A 21,675-nucleotide genomic window follows, 5' to 3' on the forward strand; every position below is an offset into this window, starting at 1 on the left:
CATACTGTTGCTCACAGACGGTCACCTCTTCTCTCAGCCTGGCTTCCACTACTCTTTCCCATAACTTCATGGTGTGACATCAATTTTATTCCCTTGTAGTTACTGCATGTCTGCACATCTCCCTTATTCTTAAAGGTTGGTACCAGCACACTCCTTCTCATTCCTCAGGCATCCTCTCGCCTTCAAAAATCCTGTTAAGCAATCTTGTTAAAAACTATTGCCATCTCTCCTAAACATCTCCATGCTTCTACCGGTGTCATCTGGTCCAACCGACTTTCCACTCTTCATCCTCTTAATTGCTGCTCTCACTTCCTCCTTACTAATCCTATCCACGTCCTGCTTTACCATCTCCACACCATCCAACCTTTTTTTCTCATTTTCCTCATTAATCAGCTGCTCCAAATCCATCTTCTTAACACACTCTCCTCACTAGTCAACACATTTCCATCTCCATCCTTTATTGCTCTAACTTACAGCACATCCTTCCCAGCTCGGTCCCTCGGTCTGGCCAATCGATACAAATCTTTTCTCCTTACTTAGTTTACAACTTCTCATACAGCTCCTCATATGCCTTTCCCCTTTCTTTTGCCACATCCCTCTTTTCCTGCTGCCACATCTCTTTGTACTCCTGCCTAGTTTTCGAATCACTCTGTCAATCCCAATTCTGTTTTGCCAACCTCTTTCTCTTTATGCTTTCCTGCACTTCCTCGTTTTACCACCACATCTCTTTGTCTTCCTTTTTATTTCCAAATGTCACATCATGTATATTTTTTAGTCTCCCTTATCAAATCTGCAGTAGTTGCCTAATCATCCAGCACTTCTTTACCACCACTGAGCCCCTGTCTGACCTCTTCTCTGAATCTCACACTACAGTGTTCCCCCTTCAGTTTCAAACATCTTATTCTTCTTTCCGTCTTCACTCTCCTCCTCTTCTTCTTCACCCCAAAACCATCCTACTGACCACCATTCGATGCTGTCTAGCTACATTGTCCCCTGCCAACACTTTACAGTCTTTTCCAATCTCCTTCAGGTTGCATCTCCTACATAGAACATATTCCACCTGTGTGCACCTTCCTCCACTCTTATATGTCACCCTATGATCCTCCTTCTTAAAATAAGTGTTCACCACTGCCATTTACATACTTTTAGCAAAATCTACCACCATCTGCCCTTCCACATTCCTCTTCTTAAGGCCATACCTACCCATCACCTCCTCATCACTTCTGTTCCCTTCACCTACATGCCTATTTAAATCTGCCCCAATAAGCAGACTTCTATTACTAGCTACCCCTTCTACCACTTCATCTAACTCACTCCAGAATTTTTCCTTCTCCTCCATCTCACAACGGTTGTTGGTAACCTGGGCCTCGACCTATCCGGTATGAATTTCTCTTTCATGATCCGCATATTTGATTTGGCACATGTTGGATGCCCTTCCTAATGCAACCCTCCCTATGTATCTGGGCTTGGGACTGGCACTAAGAGTGCATTGGCTTGTGCAACCCTAATGGCTGGGTTCTAATGTGAAAATCTTAATACATTCCTGTATTTTTGTATATTCTCTGTACCACCTACTACAGTTTTCTGCTCTCTAGCTGGGTGCTCTGAACTGTTTGTGATTGTCATTGACACATATGAGTATACTTAATTTATCTCACTGTTCTACAGAATAACCCAATTAAATTGTGTTTGTGTTAATCCTGTAATCTATCTATGTAAAATGTAATATCTCATGTAGTATATTACAGATGATACTGCTGGCCAATTCCAAGCCCAAACATCCACAAGAAAACAGTTTTTTCATTCTATTACTAACAAAGTAGCACTAAGGGCCATTATTGTCTGTGGCCCATGTCTGATGTGGAGCTTCAATTAGCTGTTGTTATCTTGTCTGTTTGGGCTTCCTATGTGAACTCCACTGTGGCAGCGGGTCAAGAGTGGAGGGCGGAGTCAGCCGAAAAATCTGACTGATGAGTCTAATCAGTGCACTAATTCGCTTTTCCAAGACCCTTCCACGCTTCTCTGCTTGGTGTGTCTGTTTCCCCTGAGGCTGGTGTCTTTCTTCTTTTTATTGGCTTCGCCAGACTGAAAAAAAAGTGCACTGATTAGTCTCATCGGTTACAGGTGTTATCTAACTGCTGCCACATCCATTTTTTTTCACATCACCTAAAACATGCTGGTTCATCCTAATCTGAATGTAGAGTATATACTAAATAAATCACACCTCAACAACAATAAAACTATAATGAAAGGATGTTTGCTGTCACCCAGATGAGGTTGGGTTCCCTTTTTTTTCTCGGTCCTCTTAAGGTTTCTTCCTCATACCATCTCGGGGAGTTTTTCCCTTGTCACAATTGCTTCTCATTAGGGATATATTTATGAGGGATAAACCTAAAGGCACTAAACATAAATTCATATTTTACAGTGCTGTGAAAAAATATTTATCCCTTCTCAATTTTTTATTGTTTTTTCACATTTGTCACTCTTGAATGATTTTCAGATCATCAAGCAAATTTTTATATTACTCATTAATCATATTACACACGAGTAAATACAAAAAAAAAATTTTAAATGATGATTTCATGCATTAAAGAAAAAAGCTGTCCAAAGCTGTTCAAACCTGCCTGGCCCTATGTGAAACAGTAATTGCCCTATAAACCTAATAAACCTAATGCCATATATTTTCTGCCATTGATTCACAACTCACTTTTCTAGCCAAACACCCCCAAAGCATGAGGCTACCCCCATGTTTCACATTTGGAATGGTGTTTTTTGGATTAAAAGCTGAGATATTTCTCCCAAACATTTAACTGGTTGTCATGTTTAAACAGTTTTTTAGTTTGTAGATTTATTTTTAACTACAAACTTCTGTTTAGCTAAATTAAATGCATGTTTTAGAATAGAGATTCCTTGCTACAGCCTTTCTTGGTGGTATAGGAACTGTAATGGTCTATGTAAACATATATTGGGCATTTTGGACCTTGAAGCCACCACCGTTTTTCATTTCTTTTATTGTTGTCTTATCACAATATTGATCCTTAAGTTAATGTGTGCCTCATTACTGAATAATGCAGTGTCTGTGTGGTCATATGATTATATTTGCAACTAGTTGTTTGGACAGCTTATGGTAGTTTCAGTTGATAGCAAATTGCTGTTAAGGAGAAGCTAAAATTCTAGTTCTACTAAGTAGAGTTCTACTTCTTTTGAGGTCTTGGTGGAGTTGCTTAAGATTGGGTATTAATTATGACTTCTAAGTCATTTAGTCAGTTGTCAAATCTTCCAGACTGTTTAATGAGACTGTTTAATTTGGTTTATGTAGGAATTGCAAAACGAATGTTTGGTACATGAACTGTGTGGGTGTATTTAAATATGTAAACCTTTGGCCTCAACTGTAACTTTGTAGTAAATATCCTAAATAAACAAAATTGTGGGAATAGTGCAAATTACAATGTATTTCTCTTAATTGAATTGATTTTTTTTTTATATAATAATCCTATTTTATTTTATTATTCTCATTTCTCATCTTAGTCATACTTTTTTATCGCAATTGTGTAAAATGATATTATTAACTGTATTTTTTCTATCTGTCTTTTTCCTTTTTTGTCTCCCCTTCTATCCATTTAATAGTGCTCTACTTCACCAGAATATTTTCCACTGTCACACCTGAAGAAAAACACCCCCTGCAGATTAATCCATAGAGATGTGCCCTACTTTTCTCTTAAATCTGTCTACTGCTATAAAAAAGAAGGAAAAAACCTTCCTTATCTTCCTCCAACATACATGCCAAACACATTAAAATGCTGAGGGCAGCACAGTTTAACAGCTAAACAGACCACATAGAGACTGATTTGAAAAACTGATTTAGGAATTTAAATCATATACATGAAAAAACTTATTTTATTTAATTAATGGAAAAGATCTACATGTTGGTTAACATATTGTTAGTGGGATCAGACAGATAACGGTCTGCAGATGGTGCTTTGGACATGTGCTGAAACACTTTCAAAGATCTTTTTTCACAAAATATATTTGAAGATCATCAGAATCAGTATGGGTTTCAGGGGGAAAAAAGTAACATATGTACATTTAAATATTTGGTCAAAGTTATTCGTAATTCTGTAAAATTACCTAGTTTGAGGCAAATAAACAAAAAACATGCACGTGTTTCTTAAATAATGATAAACAACTGGGAGCTTCTAACAATTTGACAGGCACTTTATATTATAAAATAAAAAATAAAAATAAAAAACACTGAGGTCAAAGAAAGTAACCACTACTACCACTAAAAGTAATAATTATTGCTTTGCTAGATTGAAGAAGGAGAAATATAATATACCACATTTATATTGTTGTTGAATGCTACTTATAATTGCCCAAAAGTAATTACTAGAATCTGGTATAAATGGGATTATCCCAAAGAGAGTGGTTGAAGTATTACATATGAAATAGACAATATGAAAGATTTTTTTTCCCCCATATTGTCTATTTCATATGTAACACTTCAACCACTCTCTTTGGGATAATCCCATTTATACCAGATTCTAGCAATTTCCTTTTACTGTTGCCATAATGTTGGAAGTACAAAATTAGTAGTCCTTTTGTTGGAAGTACAATAGTACTTTGTGCAAAAAGTGATATCCAGGAAGACATGGATTGCCAAGGTTGAAGTAGAAAAACTAGTAGTCTACACAGCCTTTGTGATGTATTGGAATGCCAATTGTGTTCCAGACTACATCTTTTTTAAGTAAATTATTAAAGGAAAGTAAATTTAAGTAAAGTGTAATTAAATAACATAGAAATGTCTATTTTTGCTAGATTTGTTTCATGTATTTCATCGATTTGCCAATCAACTTAAGCCCTAAGCCTTTGGTGACTTTAAAAAGCCTTTTCAGGCATGTGCAAAGTTTTGTGGTTTAGTGATGCATAAGAGGCTGAGCTACGTTTCTATAACTGTTTCTCCGAACCTTTAGTCAATTTTTGATGTATCATGGTTTCCATTAGCCAAACAGATTTCAGCAAACATTTATAAAGAAAAACACCCACGTCACATTCAGATTGGCCATTTTTACTTGCTATTCATGTTTGCATGTTGTAAATTAAAAAAAAAAAAAAAAAGTATTTTCCTGCTCTATTTTTGTTCATGCTCCAAACATTTTGGGTTAATGCACCGAAGCTTATATGTAAAAACCAAATTTAGTAAAATAGACTTAGGCTTTCTTCCAATTTTACATATTTGGTGAATTGAAGAAAAAAAAAATCTAAATTATTATTAAAAATGTGTTGACATTTGTAAATGACATGCCAATCATTGCATTACAGACATGGATTTACCCAAACAGCTATAATATAGTTTTATTATTATTAATAGATTGTTTTGAACAAAATTTGTAATTCTTATTCACCAAATGCCTAATGTGAATGTTTAGGTTGGGTTGTTATCCGAAGGAGCAAGGTTTAGCTCTGTATGTTCATTCAGACTTTCTATGTACTCCATCATTGTGCTAACCTGTGAGTTACTTCTAAGAAATTTCCCCACTGTGGGACGATTAAAGGTTTATCTTATCTTATCTTAAAACATCAACCTGCAATGGGTGAGGAGGCATAGGGTGCAGTCACTATTATCCCAAAGATGTTCAGTAGGTCTGATATCAGAGCTCTATAGCAGGCCACTCAAGATCTTCCTCTCAAAACAATGTAAACCATATATTTATTGAGCTTGCTTCATGCACAGGGGCATTGCCATTCTGGAACAGGTTTGGGTTTCCAAGTTCAAGTGCCGGTTTGAGATAAACATGTACAAAGAAGCTGGCTGCATGACTTTGCACTGGCAATCAGTCTCAGAATGGCAATAATGTTGTTTGCCAGGGAAGATATATGCTCTCAGTCTTGTCCTCTTGGCTGGCTAAGATTGTTGAACAGATTAACCGTTGGACAGGGAGCCTCCTGCACTCAGAGAGTTCAACTTAATATTAAGCGATTAATAGTGTCAAGTGTAAGAACACATGGGGTTTTTTCATGGGCTGTTTTTGTAATTTTACAGAACCTCACCATATGCTTGTTTACTCACCAGTCAGAGAGAGTTGCTTTAGTGAGTAAAACATTCTGCAAAATTGTTTTATATTGTGCTGCAAGAAAAAAAATTATATTGGAATAAGTGTGCTTATATAAATGAAACCATCTTAAGAGAATAATTTATATTATGAGAAATTAGTTAATTCTAAGTTTACATGTCAGATTTTCTATATGTATCGCGTGTGTGTGTGTGTGTGTGTGTGTGTGTGTGTGTGTGTGTGTGTGTGTATTCACACACACACACACACACACACACACACACACACACACACACACACACACACCTTACTAGTACTGGGTTGGACCCACTTTTGCCTTCAGACCTGCCTTAATCCTTTGTGGCATGGATTCAACAAGCTACTGGAAACATTCCTCAGAGATTTTGGCCCATATTGACATGAAAGCATCATGCAGTTGCTGCAGATTTGTCGGCTGCACATCCATGATGCGAATCTCCCGTTCCACCACATCCCAAAGGTGCTCTATTGGATTGAGATCTGGTGACTATGGAGGCCATTTGAGTACAGTGATCTCATTGTCATGTTCAAGAAACCAGTCTGAGATGATTTGCGCTTTATGACATGGCGCGTTATCCTGCTGGAAGTAGCCATCAGAAGATGGGTACACTGTGGTCATAAAGGGATGGACATGGTCAGCAACAATACTCAAGTTGGCTGTGGTGTTGACACGATGCTCAATTGGTACTAATGGGCCCAAAGTGTGCCAAGAAAATATCCCCCACACCATTACACCACCACCACCCTGAACCGTTGATACAAGGCAGGATGGATCAATGCTTTCATGTTGTTGACGCCAAATTCTGACCCTACCATCCGAATGTCGCAGCAGAAATTCGAGACTCATCAGACCAGGCAACGTTTTTCCAATCTTCTATTGTCCAATTTTGTTAAGCCTGTGCGAATTGTACCCTCAGTTTCCTGTTCTTAACTGTCAGGAGTGGCACCCGGTGTGGTCTTCTGCTGCTGTAGCCCATCCGCCTAAAGGTTCGACGTGTTGTGCGTTCAGAGATGCTCTTCTGCATACCTCGGTTGTAACGAGTGGTTATTTGAGTTACTGTTGCCTTTCTATCAGCTCGAACCAGTCTGGCCATTCTCCTCTGACCTCTGGCATCATCAAGGCATTTGCACCCACAGAACTACCGCTCACTGGATATTTTCTCTTTTTCGGACCATTCTCTGTAAACCCTAGAGATGGTTGTGCGTGAAAATCCCAGTAGATCAGCAGTTTCTGAAATACTCAGACCAGCCCATCTGGCACCAACAACCATGCCACGTTCAGAGTCACTTAAATCACCTTTCTTCCCCATTCTGAATAAATGTTAAAAGTTCCACTTTACAAATAAAAACACAGAATTCAAAGTTGCTCTGACCTTTTTGCCAGACAGATAATACATGTCCTACAAAATTAGACACTGAGACATTTTTCAAATGAAACTGACAATGGACTAAAAATAAGAAGTTGGGTAAACAGGCTTTGGGTAATTCAGAGTTTTTTATTTCTCACTTCTGTTTCACTTTTTAGTGATTTTATTTATCTGAGCACCTACATTTATATTATTCATACATACCACATGGCTCTGTGCAATGCAGTGTTTTCTCTGTATCTCTCCTAAGTTATCCTTGGTACAGCTCACTAAAACACAGAAAATTTGCTCAGGTGTAGATCCTTACTACATGTAGAAATAGTCACTCTACCACCACCACTTCAGTGACTCGGGTCTCAAGAGCCTCCCAGCCTGTGGACCACCTCATACTAAAAACGAATGAGTGCTTTGTACATTGGACTTTAGCATGCAGGAGAGTTATATTATTGGAGAGTGAAACGAACTGATGGTGAAGGCCCCTCCCAGCAGATAGTATTAGACGGTTTAAATGGTAGTTTCTCAGTGACCTTTTTTTAGGCTTTGTGTAGCTTTTGCTTTTTTTTTCCTGTTCAAGTATTCTAGCCCTAATTTGCCTTTACCCTAGCCCTTAGTTGTTGTTTGTTTATTTTTTTCCCAGTATTTGTTTAGTTTAAGTATTCATTAATGCTTAGTTCTGCATTTGCTTTGCCTCCCTTTCTTTATTGATGTCTCCCTTAAAACTTGGAATTGGTGTGACACTTTCTTCTATATGTCCTTCCAGTCTTATCTCTGGTTGGGGCTGTCTTTGTGCTGTTGTTACCTTATAGCTGTGACCACACTGTGACCAACCGTTTTTGTTTGATAGTTTCTGGAACATTACTTATAGATATATTTCTTGGACTGGTCTCACATGACACTCTTTTCCAGGACCTTTCTTTCATGACATGTCTTTTTATTTTGCACCTCTGTTAGCTGACTAACATCTCACAGGGCTTGGATTGATGGATGGATGGATGGATGGATGGATAGAAAGACAGACAATGGCATATAAAATTTAATTGGTTTCAATTATCCTCGGGGATAGTAAGGAGAGGAGAGTTTGTTTTATCAACTGCAAGTATTTCTTCTGATGGGATTTTTTATTGAGCCAGGAGAGTCGCATCTGGGGGTTGACTGGCCACAATTCTTCCTCAGTTTGGTGGATGTAGCTTTCATTATTAGTGGTGGGCTGTCATCTGTTTGTTTTGTTATTGTTTTTTTTATTATTATTATTTATTCTGTCTCTTATCAGAGTCAGCTCAGTATCTCTGTCTGCTTATTAGTGTTCATGTCCTGGTGTACCCTCTCAATGTCTAGCTGCACCACCTACCAAAAAGAACTCTAAAGACAAATAGTGAACTGGTGACATGGATGTGTTTGGGCTGCAAAGGATAGCCACCAGGTCTAAAGCTATATAAGAGCTACTGTAGCACAAATTGCTGTAAGAGTTAAGCTGCATAATAGGTATTATAACAGCGAGTACTTCAAATTTCAAATTTAAATTTAAAAAAACAAAATCCAAAACTACATAGCCCTGTGTGTAAAAGTGTTTGCCCCTAAACCTAATAACTGGTTTGGCCACCCTTAGCAGCAACAACTGCAATCAAGAATTTGCGATAACTTGCAATGAGTCTGTTAAAGCACTGTGGAGGATTTTTGGTCCACTCATCTAAGCAGAATGGTTGTAATTCAGCCACGTTGGAGGGTTTTCGAGCATGAACCGCCTTTTTAAGGACATGCCACAGCATCTCAATAGGATTCAGGTCAGGACTTTGGCTAGGCCACTCCAAAGTCTTTATTTAGTTTTTCTTCAGCCATTCAGAGGTGGACTTGCTGGTGTGTTTTGGATGTCCTGCTGCAGAACCCAAGTTTGCTTCAGCTTGAGGTCACGAACAGATGGCCGGACATTCTCCTTCAGGATTTTTTATTTTTTTTTTGGCAAACAGCAGAATTCATTGTTCCATTTATCGCAGCAAGTCTTTCAGGTCCTGAAGCAGCAAAACAGCCCCAGACCATCACACTACCACCACCATATTTTACTGTTGGTATGATGTTGTATTTCTGAAATACTGTTATTTTTACGCCAGACGTAATGCACCATTCAAAAACTGTTATCTTTTACTAATATTTTAAGTAGTTTGATGATCTGAAACATTAATGTGTGACAAACATGCAAAATAATATTAAAATTAAGAAGGGGGAAACACTTTTTTACACCACTGTGTGTGTGTATATACACTTGCAATCAGAAATATTCAACCCCTAAAGAGTTTTAAGGATTTATAAATAAAAATCTTTTCAAAGTGCAGGATTCTGCTTTGGGTGGCTTCTTAATGAGTTTAGTGATACATAAAATCAACACAGAAAATGTATGATGTAGCATTTGTGTGTAACAGTTTATTTTTTGTTAAGATCGCCATGTCACAATTATTCAACCCCTATATAATATTGTTGTTTTTAAAGCTTTCTGACAGTTTTTATGGACTGAAGTGGAGCTGAAACATCATTAAGCCTTTGGGAACTCTATAACGATTCTTCATTTGCTTCAGCTGTGATGCATATATAAACCCCGACCATGAGGGGTTCAAGGTGAGTTGCAATCATGGGAAAGACAAAGGAGCTTCCACAAAAGCTGAGAGAGTAGATTATTTCATCACATCTGAAGGGCCTTGGGTATAAGAAGATTTCCAAAAGATTTAACATTCCAAGAGACACCATTGCGAGTATTATAAGGAAGTTTAAAACTTATGTAACAGCTGCAAACCTGCCTGGCCATGGAAGAAAGCTCACAATTTCATCAAGGGCCCTTATCATCTTAGTCAGGACAGCTAAGAAAAACCCCTGTGTGACTGCAAGACAGCTACAGGAAGACATGATGAAAGCTGGTACAAGTGCTTCAGTGGCAACTATAAGACGTGCACTGAATAATCAAGGACTTCATGGCCAGACCAGAATCCTCCACTCTTGACCTCAAGGAACATCAGGAGTCGACTAGAATATGCCAGGAGGAATTTGGATATAACTTCAGAGTTCTGGGAGACAGTTCTATGGACTGATGAAACCAAACTGGAACTTTTTGGACATATGGACCAGCGGTATGTCTGGCATGCAAAAGGTCAGGCTTATGACCAGAAGAATACCATCCCCACGGTCAAGCACGGAGGTGGATCAATAATAATGTGGGGCTGTTTTTCTGTGGCAGGAACTGGCAATCTTGATTGTGTACCTGGCATCATGGATTCCCAGAAATACCAGGTAATTTTGAAGAAGAACGTGATGCCTTCTGTTGACAAATTAAACCTTGGTGATCATTGGATCTTCCAGCAAGACAATGATCCCAAGCACACCTCCAAATCAACCAAAGCTTGGTTGGGGAAAAGATGCTGGAGTGTCCTGAAGTGGCCTTCTCAGTCACCAGATTTAAATCCAATTGAAAATCTTTGGTGGGATTTGAAGATGGCAGTTGCAGCACGGAAGCCGTCAAACATCACTGAGTTAGAGGCTTTTGCACGTGAAGAATGGGCAAAGATTCCAAACGAGAGGTGTAAGAAGCTTGTCAGCACTTATCGAAAACGCTTGTTAGAAGTTATAAAAACTAAAGGGTGCTCCACAAGGTACTGAAGCTGGGGGTTGAATAATACTGCACATGTTCATGTGTTACAAGACTTTGAACTTCAAAGTTAAGTCAACTTCTATTGTGAAAATAACTCCAATATGTATCAATAAATAGTGTTTGTTATTTCACGAGTTTTTTTTTTCTTCATTTATTTTCATTATCTTTCATCAACATCACTGTATTGTCTAGTGAGGTGAGGGGGTTGAATATTTCTGATCTGATTGCGAGTGTGTGTGTGTGTGTGTGTGTGTGTGTGTGTGTGTGTGTATATATATATATATATATATATATATATATATATATATATATATATATATATATTATAATTATTTATTACGGATGCCACAATTCTCAATATAATATTGACGCGCTTGTGAATTGCGTTTTTTTCGGTTTTACGTTTAAATTATTTATGTGCCTTTTATTTCTCTCCGAATTGACTGTTTGTGTGTGCCTGTAAGTCTATGAGCTGAGATGAGGAAACTCCTCCCCACGAGTAAATGTTCAATCACTATGCTCTAAAGTTAGGGGGCGCTGAACCATCATTCCACACTTTAACATGGCGAGCGGTGGTGAAGTGAGGCTACAGCACGAGGAGGCGCCGGCGTCTTTTAAATCTGTGGTGTGGAGACATTTCGGTTTTGCTGTTGAGTATAATGCTGAGGAAGAAAAAATGGTAAACAAAGAAATGACTGTCTGTAAGCATTGTTTTACACGTGTAGCCTACTCAAACGGAAACACTTCCAATATGATTGCACATTTGCGGCGCCATCACCCTCAACAGTCCCTCGCTGAATCCTTCCAGCATACGTACCCAACTGGTTCCGAGAGACACATGACATTTTCGGTGATTGGAGATGCGGGCTTTTGTCATCTTATAAAAACACTCGATCTGCGTTACAGACTACCATCTCGCACTTTTTTCAGCTTGTTCACTGAAGTACAAGTATGTTTATTTGAAATGGTCAATTTATGTTTACTAACTTCACATGTATGTTTATTTTCAAAATTTAGGAATTTGTGTTCCCCAGTTTGTACATGGGCTACCAGCAGCTGTGAGATGTCAGTGTTAATTTTAAAATAAAAAAATGTTTATATTATACAAAACACTAGGAACCAGTGGACTTTTCTTTGCTTTTAAGTAAAATAAAGGAGTATTGCAATAAATCGCCTAAGCATAGAATAACTATAACTATATATATATATATATATATATATATATTCAAAAATTCATAGTTTTGATGCCTTCAGTGTGAATCTACAATTTTCATAGTCATAAAGAAAACTCTTTGAATGAGAAGGTGTGTCCAAACTTTTGGTCTGTACTGTATATATATATATATATATATATATATATATATATATATATATATATATATATACATACACAGTATATATACAGTACAGACCAAAAGTCTCATTCAAAGAGTTTTCTTTATGACTATGAAAATTGTAGATTCACACTGAAGGCATCAAAACTATGAATTAACACATGTGGAATTATATACATAACAAAAAAGTGTAAAACAACTGAAAATGTCATATTGTAGGTTCTTCAAAGTAGCCACCTTTTGCTTTGATTACTGCTTTGCACACTCTTGGCATTCTCTTGATGAGCTTCAAGAGGTAGTCACCTGAAATGGTCTTCCAGCTGTCTTGAGGGAGTTCCCAGAGATGCTTAGCACTTGTTGGCCCTTTTGCCTTCACTCTGCGGTCCAGCTCACCCCAAACCATCTCGATTGGGTTCAGGTCCAGGTCATCTGGCGCAGCACCCCATCACTCTCCTTCTTGGTCAAATAGCCCTTACACAGCCTGGAGGTGTGTTTGGGGTCATTGTCCGGTTGAAAAATAAATGATGGTCCAACTAAACGCAAACCGGATGGAATAGCATGCCGCTGCAAGATGCTGTGGTAGCCATGCTGGTTCAGTATGCCTTCAATTTTGAATAAATCCCCAACAGTGTCACCAGCAAAGCACCCCCACACCATCACACCTCCTCCTCCATGCTTCACGGTGGGAACCAGGCATGTAGAGTCCATCCGTTCACCTTTTCTGCGTCGCACAAAGACACGGTGGCTGGAACAAAAGATCTCAAGTTTGGACTCATCAGACCAAAGCACAGATTTCCACTGGTCTAATGTCCATTCCTTGTGTTCTGTAGCCCAAACAAGTCTCTTCTGCTTGTTGCCTTTCTTTAGCAGTGGTTTCCTAGCAGATATTCTACCATGAAGGCCTGATTCACACAGTCTCCTCTTAACAGTTGTTGTAGAGATGTGTCTGCTGCTAGAACTCTGTCTGCCATTGACCTGGTCTCTAATCTGAGCTGCTGTTAACCTGCGATTTCTGAGGCTGGTGACTCGGATGAACTTATCCTCCACAGCAGAGGTGACTCTTGGTCTTCCTTTCCTGGGGCGGTCCGCATGTGAGCCAGTTTCTTTGTAGCGCTTGATGGTTTTTGTGACTGCACTTGGACACTTTCAAAGTTTTCCCAATTTTTCGGACTGACTGACCTTCATTTCTTAAAGTAATGATGGCCACTCGTTTTTCTGTACTTAGCTGCTTTTTTCTTGCCATAATACAAATTCTAACAGTCTATTCAGTAGGACTATCAGCTGTGTATCCACCTTACTTCTGCACAACACAACTGATGGTCCCAACCCCATTTATAAGGCAAGAAATCACACTTATTAAACCTGACAGGGCACACCTGTGAAGTGAAAACCATTTCAGGTGACTACCCCTTGAAGCTCATCAAGAGAATGCTAAGAGTGTGCAAAGCAGTAATCTAAGCGAAAGGTGGCTACTTTGAAGAACCTACAATATGACATATTTTCAGTTGTTTCACACTTTTTTGTTATGTACAGTGCCCTCCACAATTATTGGCACCCCTGTTTAAGATGTGGTCGTGGACTTCAAAAAATTCTCCTTTTTTTTAAAACAACATAGAACCCAAATGCAAAAAAAGAGAAAAATCCAACCTTTTATTTAAGTACATTACTTTGGTGGTAAAAAAAATCACACATTTAGAAAAAAAAAAAACTTGAAATCATGTGTGCCACAATTATTGGCACCCCTGATGTTAATACTTTGTACAACCTCCTTTTGCCAACAAGACAGCACTTAATCTCCTCCTATAACATTTCACAAGATTGGAGAACACAGAGAGAGGATTTTGACCATTCTTCTTTGCACAATCTTTCTAGATCATCTAGTGTCCTGGGTCCTCTCTTATGCACTCTTCTCTTTAGCTCGCCCCACAGGTTTTCGATTGGGTTGAGGTCTGGGGACTGAGATGGCCATGGGAGGACCTTGAGTTTGTGACTGCTGAACCACTTTTGTGTAGATTTTGCCACATGTTTTGGATCATTATCCTGCTGAAAGACCCAATGACGACCCATCTTCAGCTTTCTGGCAGAGGCCATCAGGTTTTATTTAAAATATCCTGGTACTTCAAAGCGTTCATAATGCCATGCACCCTAACAAGGTTCCCAGGGCCTTTGGAAGAGAAACAGGCCCACAGCATCACAGATCCTCCACCATACTTCAGGGTGGGCATGAGGTGCTTTTCGGCATACTCATCTTTTGTTTTACGCCAGACCCACTTAGAGTGTTTGTTGCCAAAAAGCTCAATCTTAGTCTCATCTGACCAAAGCACACGATCCCAGTTGAAGTCCCAGTACCGCTTAGCAAACTCCAGACGTTTACGTTTGTGAGTGTTAGTGAGAAAAGGCTTTTTCCTTGCATGCCTCCCAAACAGCTTGTTGGCATGTAGAGAGCGTCTGATGGTTGTTTTGGAGACTCTGTGACCCCAAGATGCCACTCTTTGATGCAATTCTGTGACGGTGAGCTTGGGAAATTTTTTTACTTCTCTTACCATCCTCCTCACTGTGCGTTGTGGCAAGATAAACTTGGGACCTCTTCCAGCCTTGTTTGTCACTGTTCCAGTTGTTTTAAACTTCTTAATGATTCCTCTGACTGTAGATACCGGCAAGTTAAGGCGAGTGGCTATTTTCTTGTAGCCATTGCCTGACTAATGAAGGTCGACACACATCTGCCTTACTTGAATGGTGTGTTCTCTTGTCTTTGCCATGTTGACAAATGGGTAAGAGAATTAGGCCTCTGTGTCACGTCATATTTATACCCCAGGGAAACAGGAAATAATGAATTACTTATTAAAAGTCCCTAGATACCCTGACCAACCTTAGCAACTACAGAAAAATATATATATAAAAAAAAAAACAATTAAATTTTTCAGAGGAATTGTTAGGGGTGCCAATAATTGTGGGACACATGATTTCAAGTTTTTTTTTTCTTTTCTAAATGTATGATTTTTTTTACCACCAAAGTTATGTACTTAAATGAAAGGTTGGGTTTTCTCTTTTTTTGCATTTGGGTTCTATGTTGTTTTAAAAAAAAAAAGGAGAATTTTTAGAAGTCCACGACCACATCTTAAACAGGGGTGCCAATAATTGTGGAGGGCACTGTATATAATTCCACATGTGTTAATTCATAGTTTTGATGCCTTCAGTGTGACTCTACAATTTTCATAGTTATGAAAATAAAGAAAACTCTTTGAATAAGAAGGTGTGTCCAAACTTTTGGTCTGTACTGTATATATATGTCTGTTTATCTATCTATCTATCTATCTATCTATCTATCTATCTATCTATCTATCTATCTCTCTCTCTCTCTCTCTCTCTCTCTCTCTCTCTCTCTCTCTCTCTCTCTCTCTCTCTTCAGCACATCTGCGGCCACAGGACAGCACTAGTCTCTCACACTGCTCTGGTCCACTCCTCTTCCAGTCTCCTCCACAGTTTGGTGACTGTAGTGGGTTTCTTGGCCATAACTTTGTTGCCAAGAATTTTCCAGAGGTTCTCTATTGGGTTGAGATCAGGACTCTGGGCAGGCCATGTCATTATCTCAATGTTTTCAGTTTCAAGGAACTGCTTTACCCGTTTTGCTGTGTGACATGGAGCATTGTCCTGCATGAACACTGCGGGCTGCTTGGGTGATGAACGCAGGGAAGAATCCATATGCTGTTAAAGAAGGTTCTGATAAACATTTGCATTCACTTTGCCATGTAGCTGTATAAGAGGCCCAACTCCTGCTGCAGAAAACATGCCCCAAACCATGACACTTCCTCCTCCACTTTTCACTGACTTCTTTACACACTTTGGGTTCAGTCTTTCTCCAGTTTGTCGCCGAACATAATGTTTCCTATCGGACCCAAATAAATTAAACTTGCTTTCATCACTGAAGTGAACTTTGGACCAGTTCTCCTCTGTCCACACAACATGATCCTCAGCAAAGCTTAGTCTAGCCTTTTGATTCTTTCTGCTAATGAGAGGTTTGGTCACTGCAGAGTGGGCTTTCAGCCCAAATGCTCTTAAACATCGAGACACTGTATGACGAGACAGATCCTTACCTTGTTCAGCGCTGAACTGGTGAGCAATTCCAGCTGCAGTGTGGAAACGATTGCCCATTTGAGATCCTCCACAGTATCCTGTCCTCTCTTACAATCTTGCAGAGTTAGTGAAACTGGAAGTTAGGCTGCCAGTTAAATATGGGTTGACAGATAATCAAGGAAATTAGCACCAGGTACCAGATTAACACCAATAACTGGGAGGTATCTGAAAGTGTTTTCTAATTTTGATCAGTGTGTTTTCTGCAAAATGTTTTTTTGGAAATGCCTTAGTTATTTTGTGGAAAAGGTGTTCTGGTAGCATGGTATAGACAGGACAAAAACTCCTTCAACTGTTGAGCAGTGAAGATGACATTATTTCAGAATTGTTCAATTATTTATAAATTGTTCTCTAATTTTTATCGTGTGTGTGTGTGTGTGTGTGTATATATATATATATATATATATATATATATATATATATATATATATATATATATATATATGTTATATTTACTAAATATCTTAGTTCAATTCGATTTGTCAACAAAAAATCCTAATAAAATGTATTAATATTTATGTAATCTTCAGGTATAAATTATAAATGAATATTGTTTTCCTCATATTTTCACATTATGCTGCCCAATGTAACTCATTTTTACTGCATATTTTTTGTATGTTTACGTAAGGGTAAACATAAGGTTTCCAATAAAAAAGCATTAACTCGCACCATTTCAGACTTCAGCTTAAAAAGAAACTTGTGCTTTCTTAAGGTTTCAAATACAAATTTCAACTAGTAATCATTTTAACTATTTTATAACAGTTTAGAATGTTTTAAAACTAGTTTAGATAACTTATGTTACTTTAGTAATGTGACTACTAAGGAGAAGTACTTCCATTTTCCATAATTAAATAATTCCATAATAAGATTGAAGTAATCCGCAAATTCTGATTCCATATATTGAAGTCTGAACTCATCTGCATTTGCAATTGCGTTTACAGTTGTCTCAATATCCCTAATTTCAAACAGAACCTATTTTTTAATTTGATTATTACTCTGAGCTTTGCCTCCATCTCCGGCAGCCTGAACAGAAAAAGAATAGACACAAGTTCATTAACATTTAAAGGACAATGTTAGACATACAGTGAACAATAAGATGAGGAGCCTGGAATATACCTCCACCATAAACATATAAAATGTTTTACAACACAAAGGTAACAATAAAGAGCACATAAATGACCAATTAAACTATTTTTGTACTCCAAAAAACTGAATATTAAAAAGGTAACCACAATTTTATTGTATGTTTTAAATTATTTTTAAGTTCTTCTTCTTCTTTTGGCTGCTCCCATTAGAGGTCGCCACAGCGGATCATCCATCTCCATACCACCCTGTCGTCTACATCTGTCTCTTTCACACCAACTACCTGCATGTCTTCCTTCACCACATCCATGAACCTCCTCCTTGGCCTTCCTCTTTTCCTCCTTCCTGGTGGCTCCATCCTCAGAATTCTTCTACCAATATAACACATGTCCCTCCTCTGCACATGTCCAAACCATCTCAATCTCGCCTCCCTCACCTTGTCACCAAAACATCCCACATGGGCTGTCCCTCTAATAACCTCATTTCTAATCTTGTCAATCCTCATCACTCCCAACGAAAACCTTAACATCTTCAGCTCTGCTACCTCCAGCTTCACCTTCTGTCTTCTACTCAATGCCACTGTCTCTAATCCATACATCATCACAGGTCTCACCACAGTCCTATAAACTAGGGATGCACCGAATATTCGGCCACTGAAAATTTTCGGCCGAAAATGTCCCAGAAGTGCATTTTTCGGCCGAAAGACTTTGATCACCAAAAAAACGCGGCCGAAACAGTTTGTTGTGATGACGCAAACAGAAACCACGCCCTGCACGTGCATGTCTAAAACAACATGTCTGCGGTGTGGACGTATTTCAGTATATCTGAGAAAGACCCATGGATATCGATTTGCAAAACATGTAATGCCGAAATTTCGTCTGCAATGACTTTCTCCACGTCGGGTTTAATTTATCACCTGAAATCCAAACATCCCGATCGCTATGCTGAATATGAGAAGAACGCGGCACAGAAAAGCAAAACCCCTCCGAGCATGCGCACTCCGTTTTTAAAAAGGCAGGAAGTTTCCCTGTGATATTGTTGTATCTTTAAGCAGTTGCACTTGTTCTGAATGCACTTTGTTTTTATGAAAGAACATATTTACTTTTACAACCTTTCAGCAGGCCAGAGGGCCTGTACATTATTATTTAATGTACACATGAGTGCATTTAAGTTAAACATTTAAGTTTGAATTTTAATTTATTTTATCCTGTGCATTGTTGCAATGTGCTATAAATAAATATTTTCATAATTTGTAATTGATTTATTCTTTGAAACTTTAATATTAATTTATGCAATTAAAATGCCTTGATTTTAGTAAGTTTAGTACACAGTCATAGCCATAAATGCAATGGCAATAATAATTGGAATAATTTCTTTCGGTGTTTCGGTTTTCGGCCTTGCTTGCCTCTTTTTCGGTTTTCGGTTTCGGCCAAGAATTTTCATTTAGGTGCATCCCTACTATAAACTTTCCCTTTCATTCTTGCAGATACCCTACTATCACAAATCACTCCTGTCACTTTTCTCCACCCACTCCACCCTGCCTGCACCCTTTTTCTTCACTTCTTTAACACACTCTCCATTACTTTGCACTGTTGACCCCAGGTAGATGAACTCATCCACCTTCTCCACCTCTTTTCCCTGCAACCGCACCACTCCACTGCACCACCCTCACATACTTCTCTGACACACCTGACTTCCTCATACAATACCACAATTCCTCTCTTGGCACCCTGTCGTACGCTTTCTCTAAATCCACAAATACACAATGCAATTCCTTCTGTCCTTCTCTATAATTCTCCATCAACATCCTCAAAGCAAATAAGGCATCTGTGGTGCTCTTCCTTGGCATGAAACCATACTGTTTCTCACAAATGGTCACGTCTTCTTTCAGCCTGGCTTCCACTACTCTTTCCCATAACTTCATGGTGTGACTGATCAACTTAATTCCCCTGTAGTTACTGCAGGTCTGCACATCTCCCTTATGCTTAAAGATCGGTACCAGCACACTCCTCCTCCATTCTTCAGGCATCCTCTCACCTTCCAGAACCTTGTTAAACAATCTGCTTAAAAACTCTATTGCCATCTCTCCTAAACATCCCCATGCTTCTACCGGTATGTCATCTGGTCCAACCGACTTTCCACTCTTCATCATCTTAATCGCTGCTCTCACTTCCTCCTTACTAATCCTATCCACTTCCTGCTTCACCATCTGCACACCATCCAACCTTCTCTCTGTCTCTAAGTTATTAAAAAATTTCTTTAAAATATATGCACTGTGTATGGCCAGTCAGAGCTTAAACTAAATATCTTCAACTAAGGTGTATAATAAATAATCCAAAATCATTACAACTAACTGAATATTTTAGCATTTCCAGCAACACGTTGAGGATTTGTTGTAGTACAAATTATGTTGAATCTTGTTAAAATTGCTGTCTAAAATCTATACAACATTCTCTAAGAACTTATTTTTCCCTCTACAGTTGTGGCCAAAAGTTTTGAGAATGACACAAATATTCATTTCTAAAAGATATGCTATTTCAGAGTCTTTGTCAATTGTTATTATGGCATACTGATATAAAGCAAATATATTTGTTCTGTACAGTATGCTGGCATGTGGCCAATTTGCTAACCCCACCATAAGGTGGTGGAGAAGGAAGAGATGCAAGGCTACCACCACAAAATTAGTAAAAATGTATCGCACATTGCTAAAAGGTTAATGGTGTTAATGCTGGATGGCTCAGGAATGTTTTGGCAGCAAAAGTGAGACCAACACAATATTTGGCAGGTTTTCATAACGTTATGCCTGATTGGTGGCCATAAAGTTATGCCTGGTCATTGTAAGTTATTAACAATTTTAGTAGACTGCCTTCCTCATTTCTTACCACTAACATAAATAATTATATCCTCTGTTACAACACACAGAATGCAATGACTTGGCTTATCATGAATTAGGGTGTAATTCAGCACATATATTTAAAATAACTTTACTGTGCTACTTTAAGCACTTGTTAATACTGTTAGCTTTTAACTCTTGCAGGTTGTGTGCACTGAATTTATCGAACCTTAGTCTGTCAAATTGCAATAGGACCAATATTGCTTCTTTAGTAAAGTGTTGAGAAATGTATTCATTACAAAAAAAGTTACAAGAAAAAGTATCTTACCTTGGGATCTTCTTTTGAAATGGCATGAAAGAAATACAAGAAGCTTTTGCTTTATGTGCCATGATTCAGGCAGAAGTGAAAATGTATTAAAAACAAAGATTTTTTTTTTTGAGTAAAATCCATAATTGTTTGTGACTTTAATGTTCTTAAATTCTCACACACACACACACACACACACACACACACACACACACACACACACACACACACACACACACACACATATATATATATATATATATATATATATATATATATATATATATATATATATATGTGTGTGTGTGTGTATATAAATTCTCACACACACACACACACACACACACACACACACACACACACACACACACACACACACATATATATATATATATATATATATATATATATATATATATATATATATATACTGTGTGTGTGTGTGTGTGTATATATATAAATTCTCACACACACACACACACACACACACACATATATATATATATATATATATATATATATATATATATATATATAGTGTGTGTGTGTGTATATATATATATATATATATATATATATATATATATATATATATATATATATATATATATATATAGTCAAAGGGTTTGCTGCAAAAAATGAGTAAAGTACATAAACTATTTTGTGAAAAACTATTTTTTAATTTTCATTTAAAAATTTTACCTTAATTTTGTTTTTAATATTACTTTACTCAAGTGTAATTTTTCAGTATTACAGATAGCATTGAGCTGTTAACATTAAATATATTAAAAGTGTGTTCTCATATATTTATTGTTTTATGTTTCTTGGGAAAAATGATCCAGTGGGAAATTTTTTTGCAAGTAGTGTTTGGACCCTGCTAATGGATGCTGAAAGTTATAT

General features: G+C 37.9%; 1 protein-coding gene across 7 annotated transcripts in view; it reads left to right on the forward strand.

Annotated features, from left to right (window-relative positions):
- The window catches only part of diaph2 (diaphanous-related formin 2), a 288,518-nt gene that overhangs the window by 153,865 nt on the left and 112,978 nt on the right, over positions 1-21,675 (forward strand). Inside the window, exon 25 of one of the 7 annotated variants that reach the window (XM_046849156.1) lies at positions 3,628-4,341. The exons of the other annotated variants lie outside the window; for them this stretch is intronic. Coding sequence (XP_046705112.1) covers positions 3,628-3,698 — 71 coding nt within the window. The 3' untranslated portion in view covers positions 3,699-4,341. Of the gene's footprint in view, positions 1-3,627; positions 4,342-21,675 lie in introns of those variants that run through there. 7 annotated transcript variants of the gene reach the window in all.

The sequence above is a fragment of the Silurus meridionalis genome, chromosome 5 (assembly GCF_014805685.1).
Source record: "Silurus meridionalis isolate SWU-2019-XX chromosome 5, ASM1480568v1, whole genome shotgun sequence".
Lineage (NCBI taxonomy): Eukaryota > Metazoa > Chordata > Actinopteri > Siluriformes > Siluridae > Silurus > Silurus meridionalis.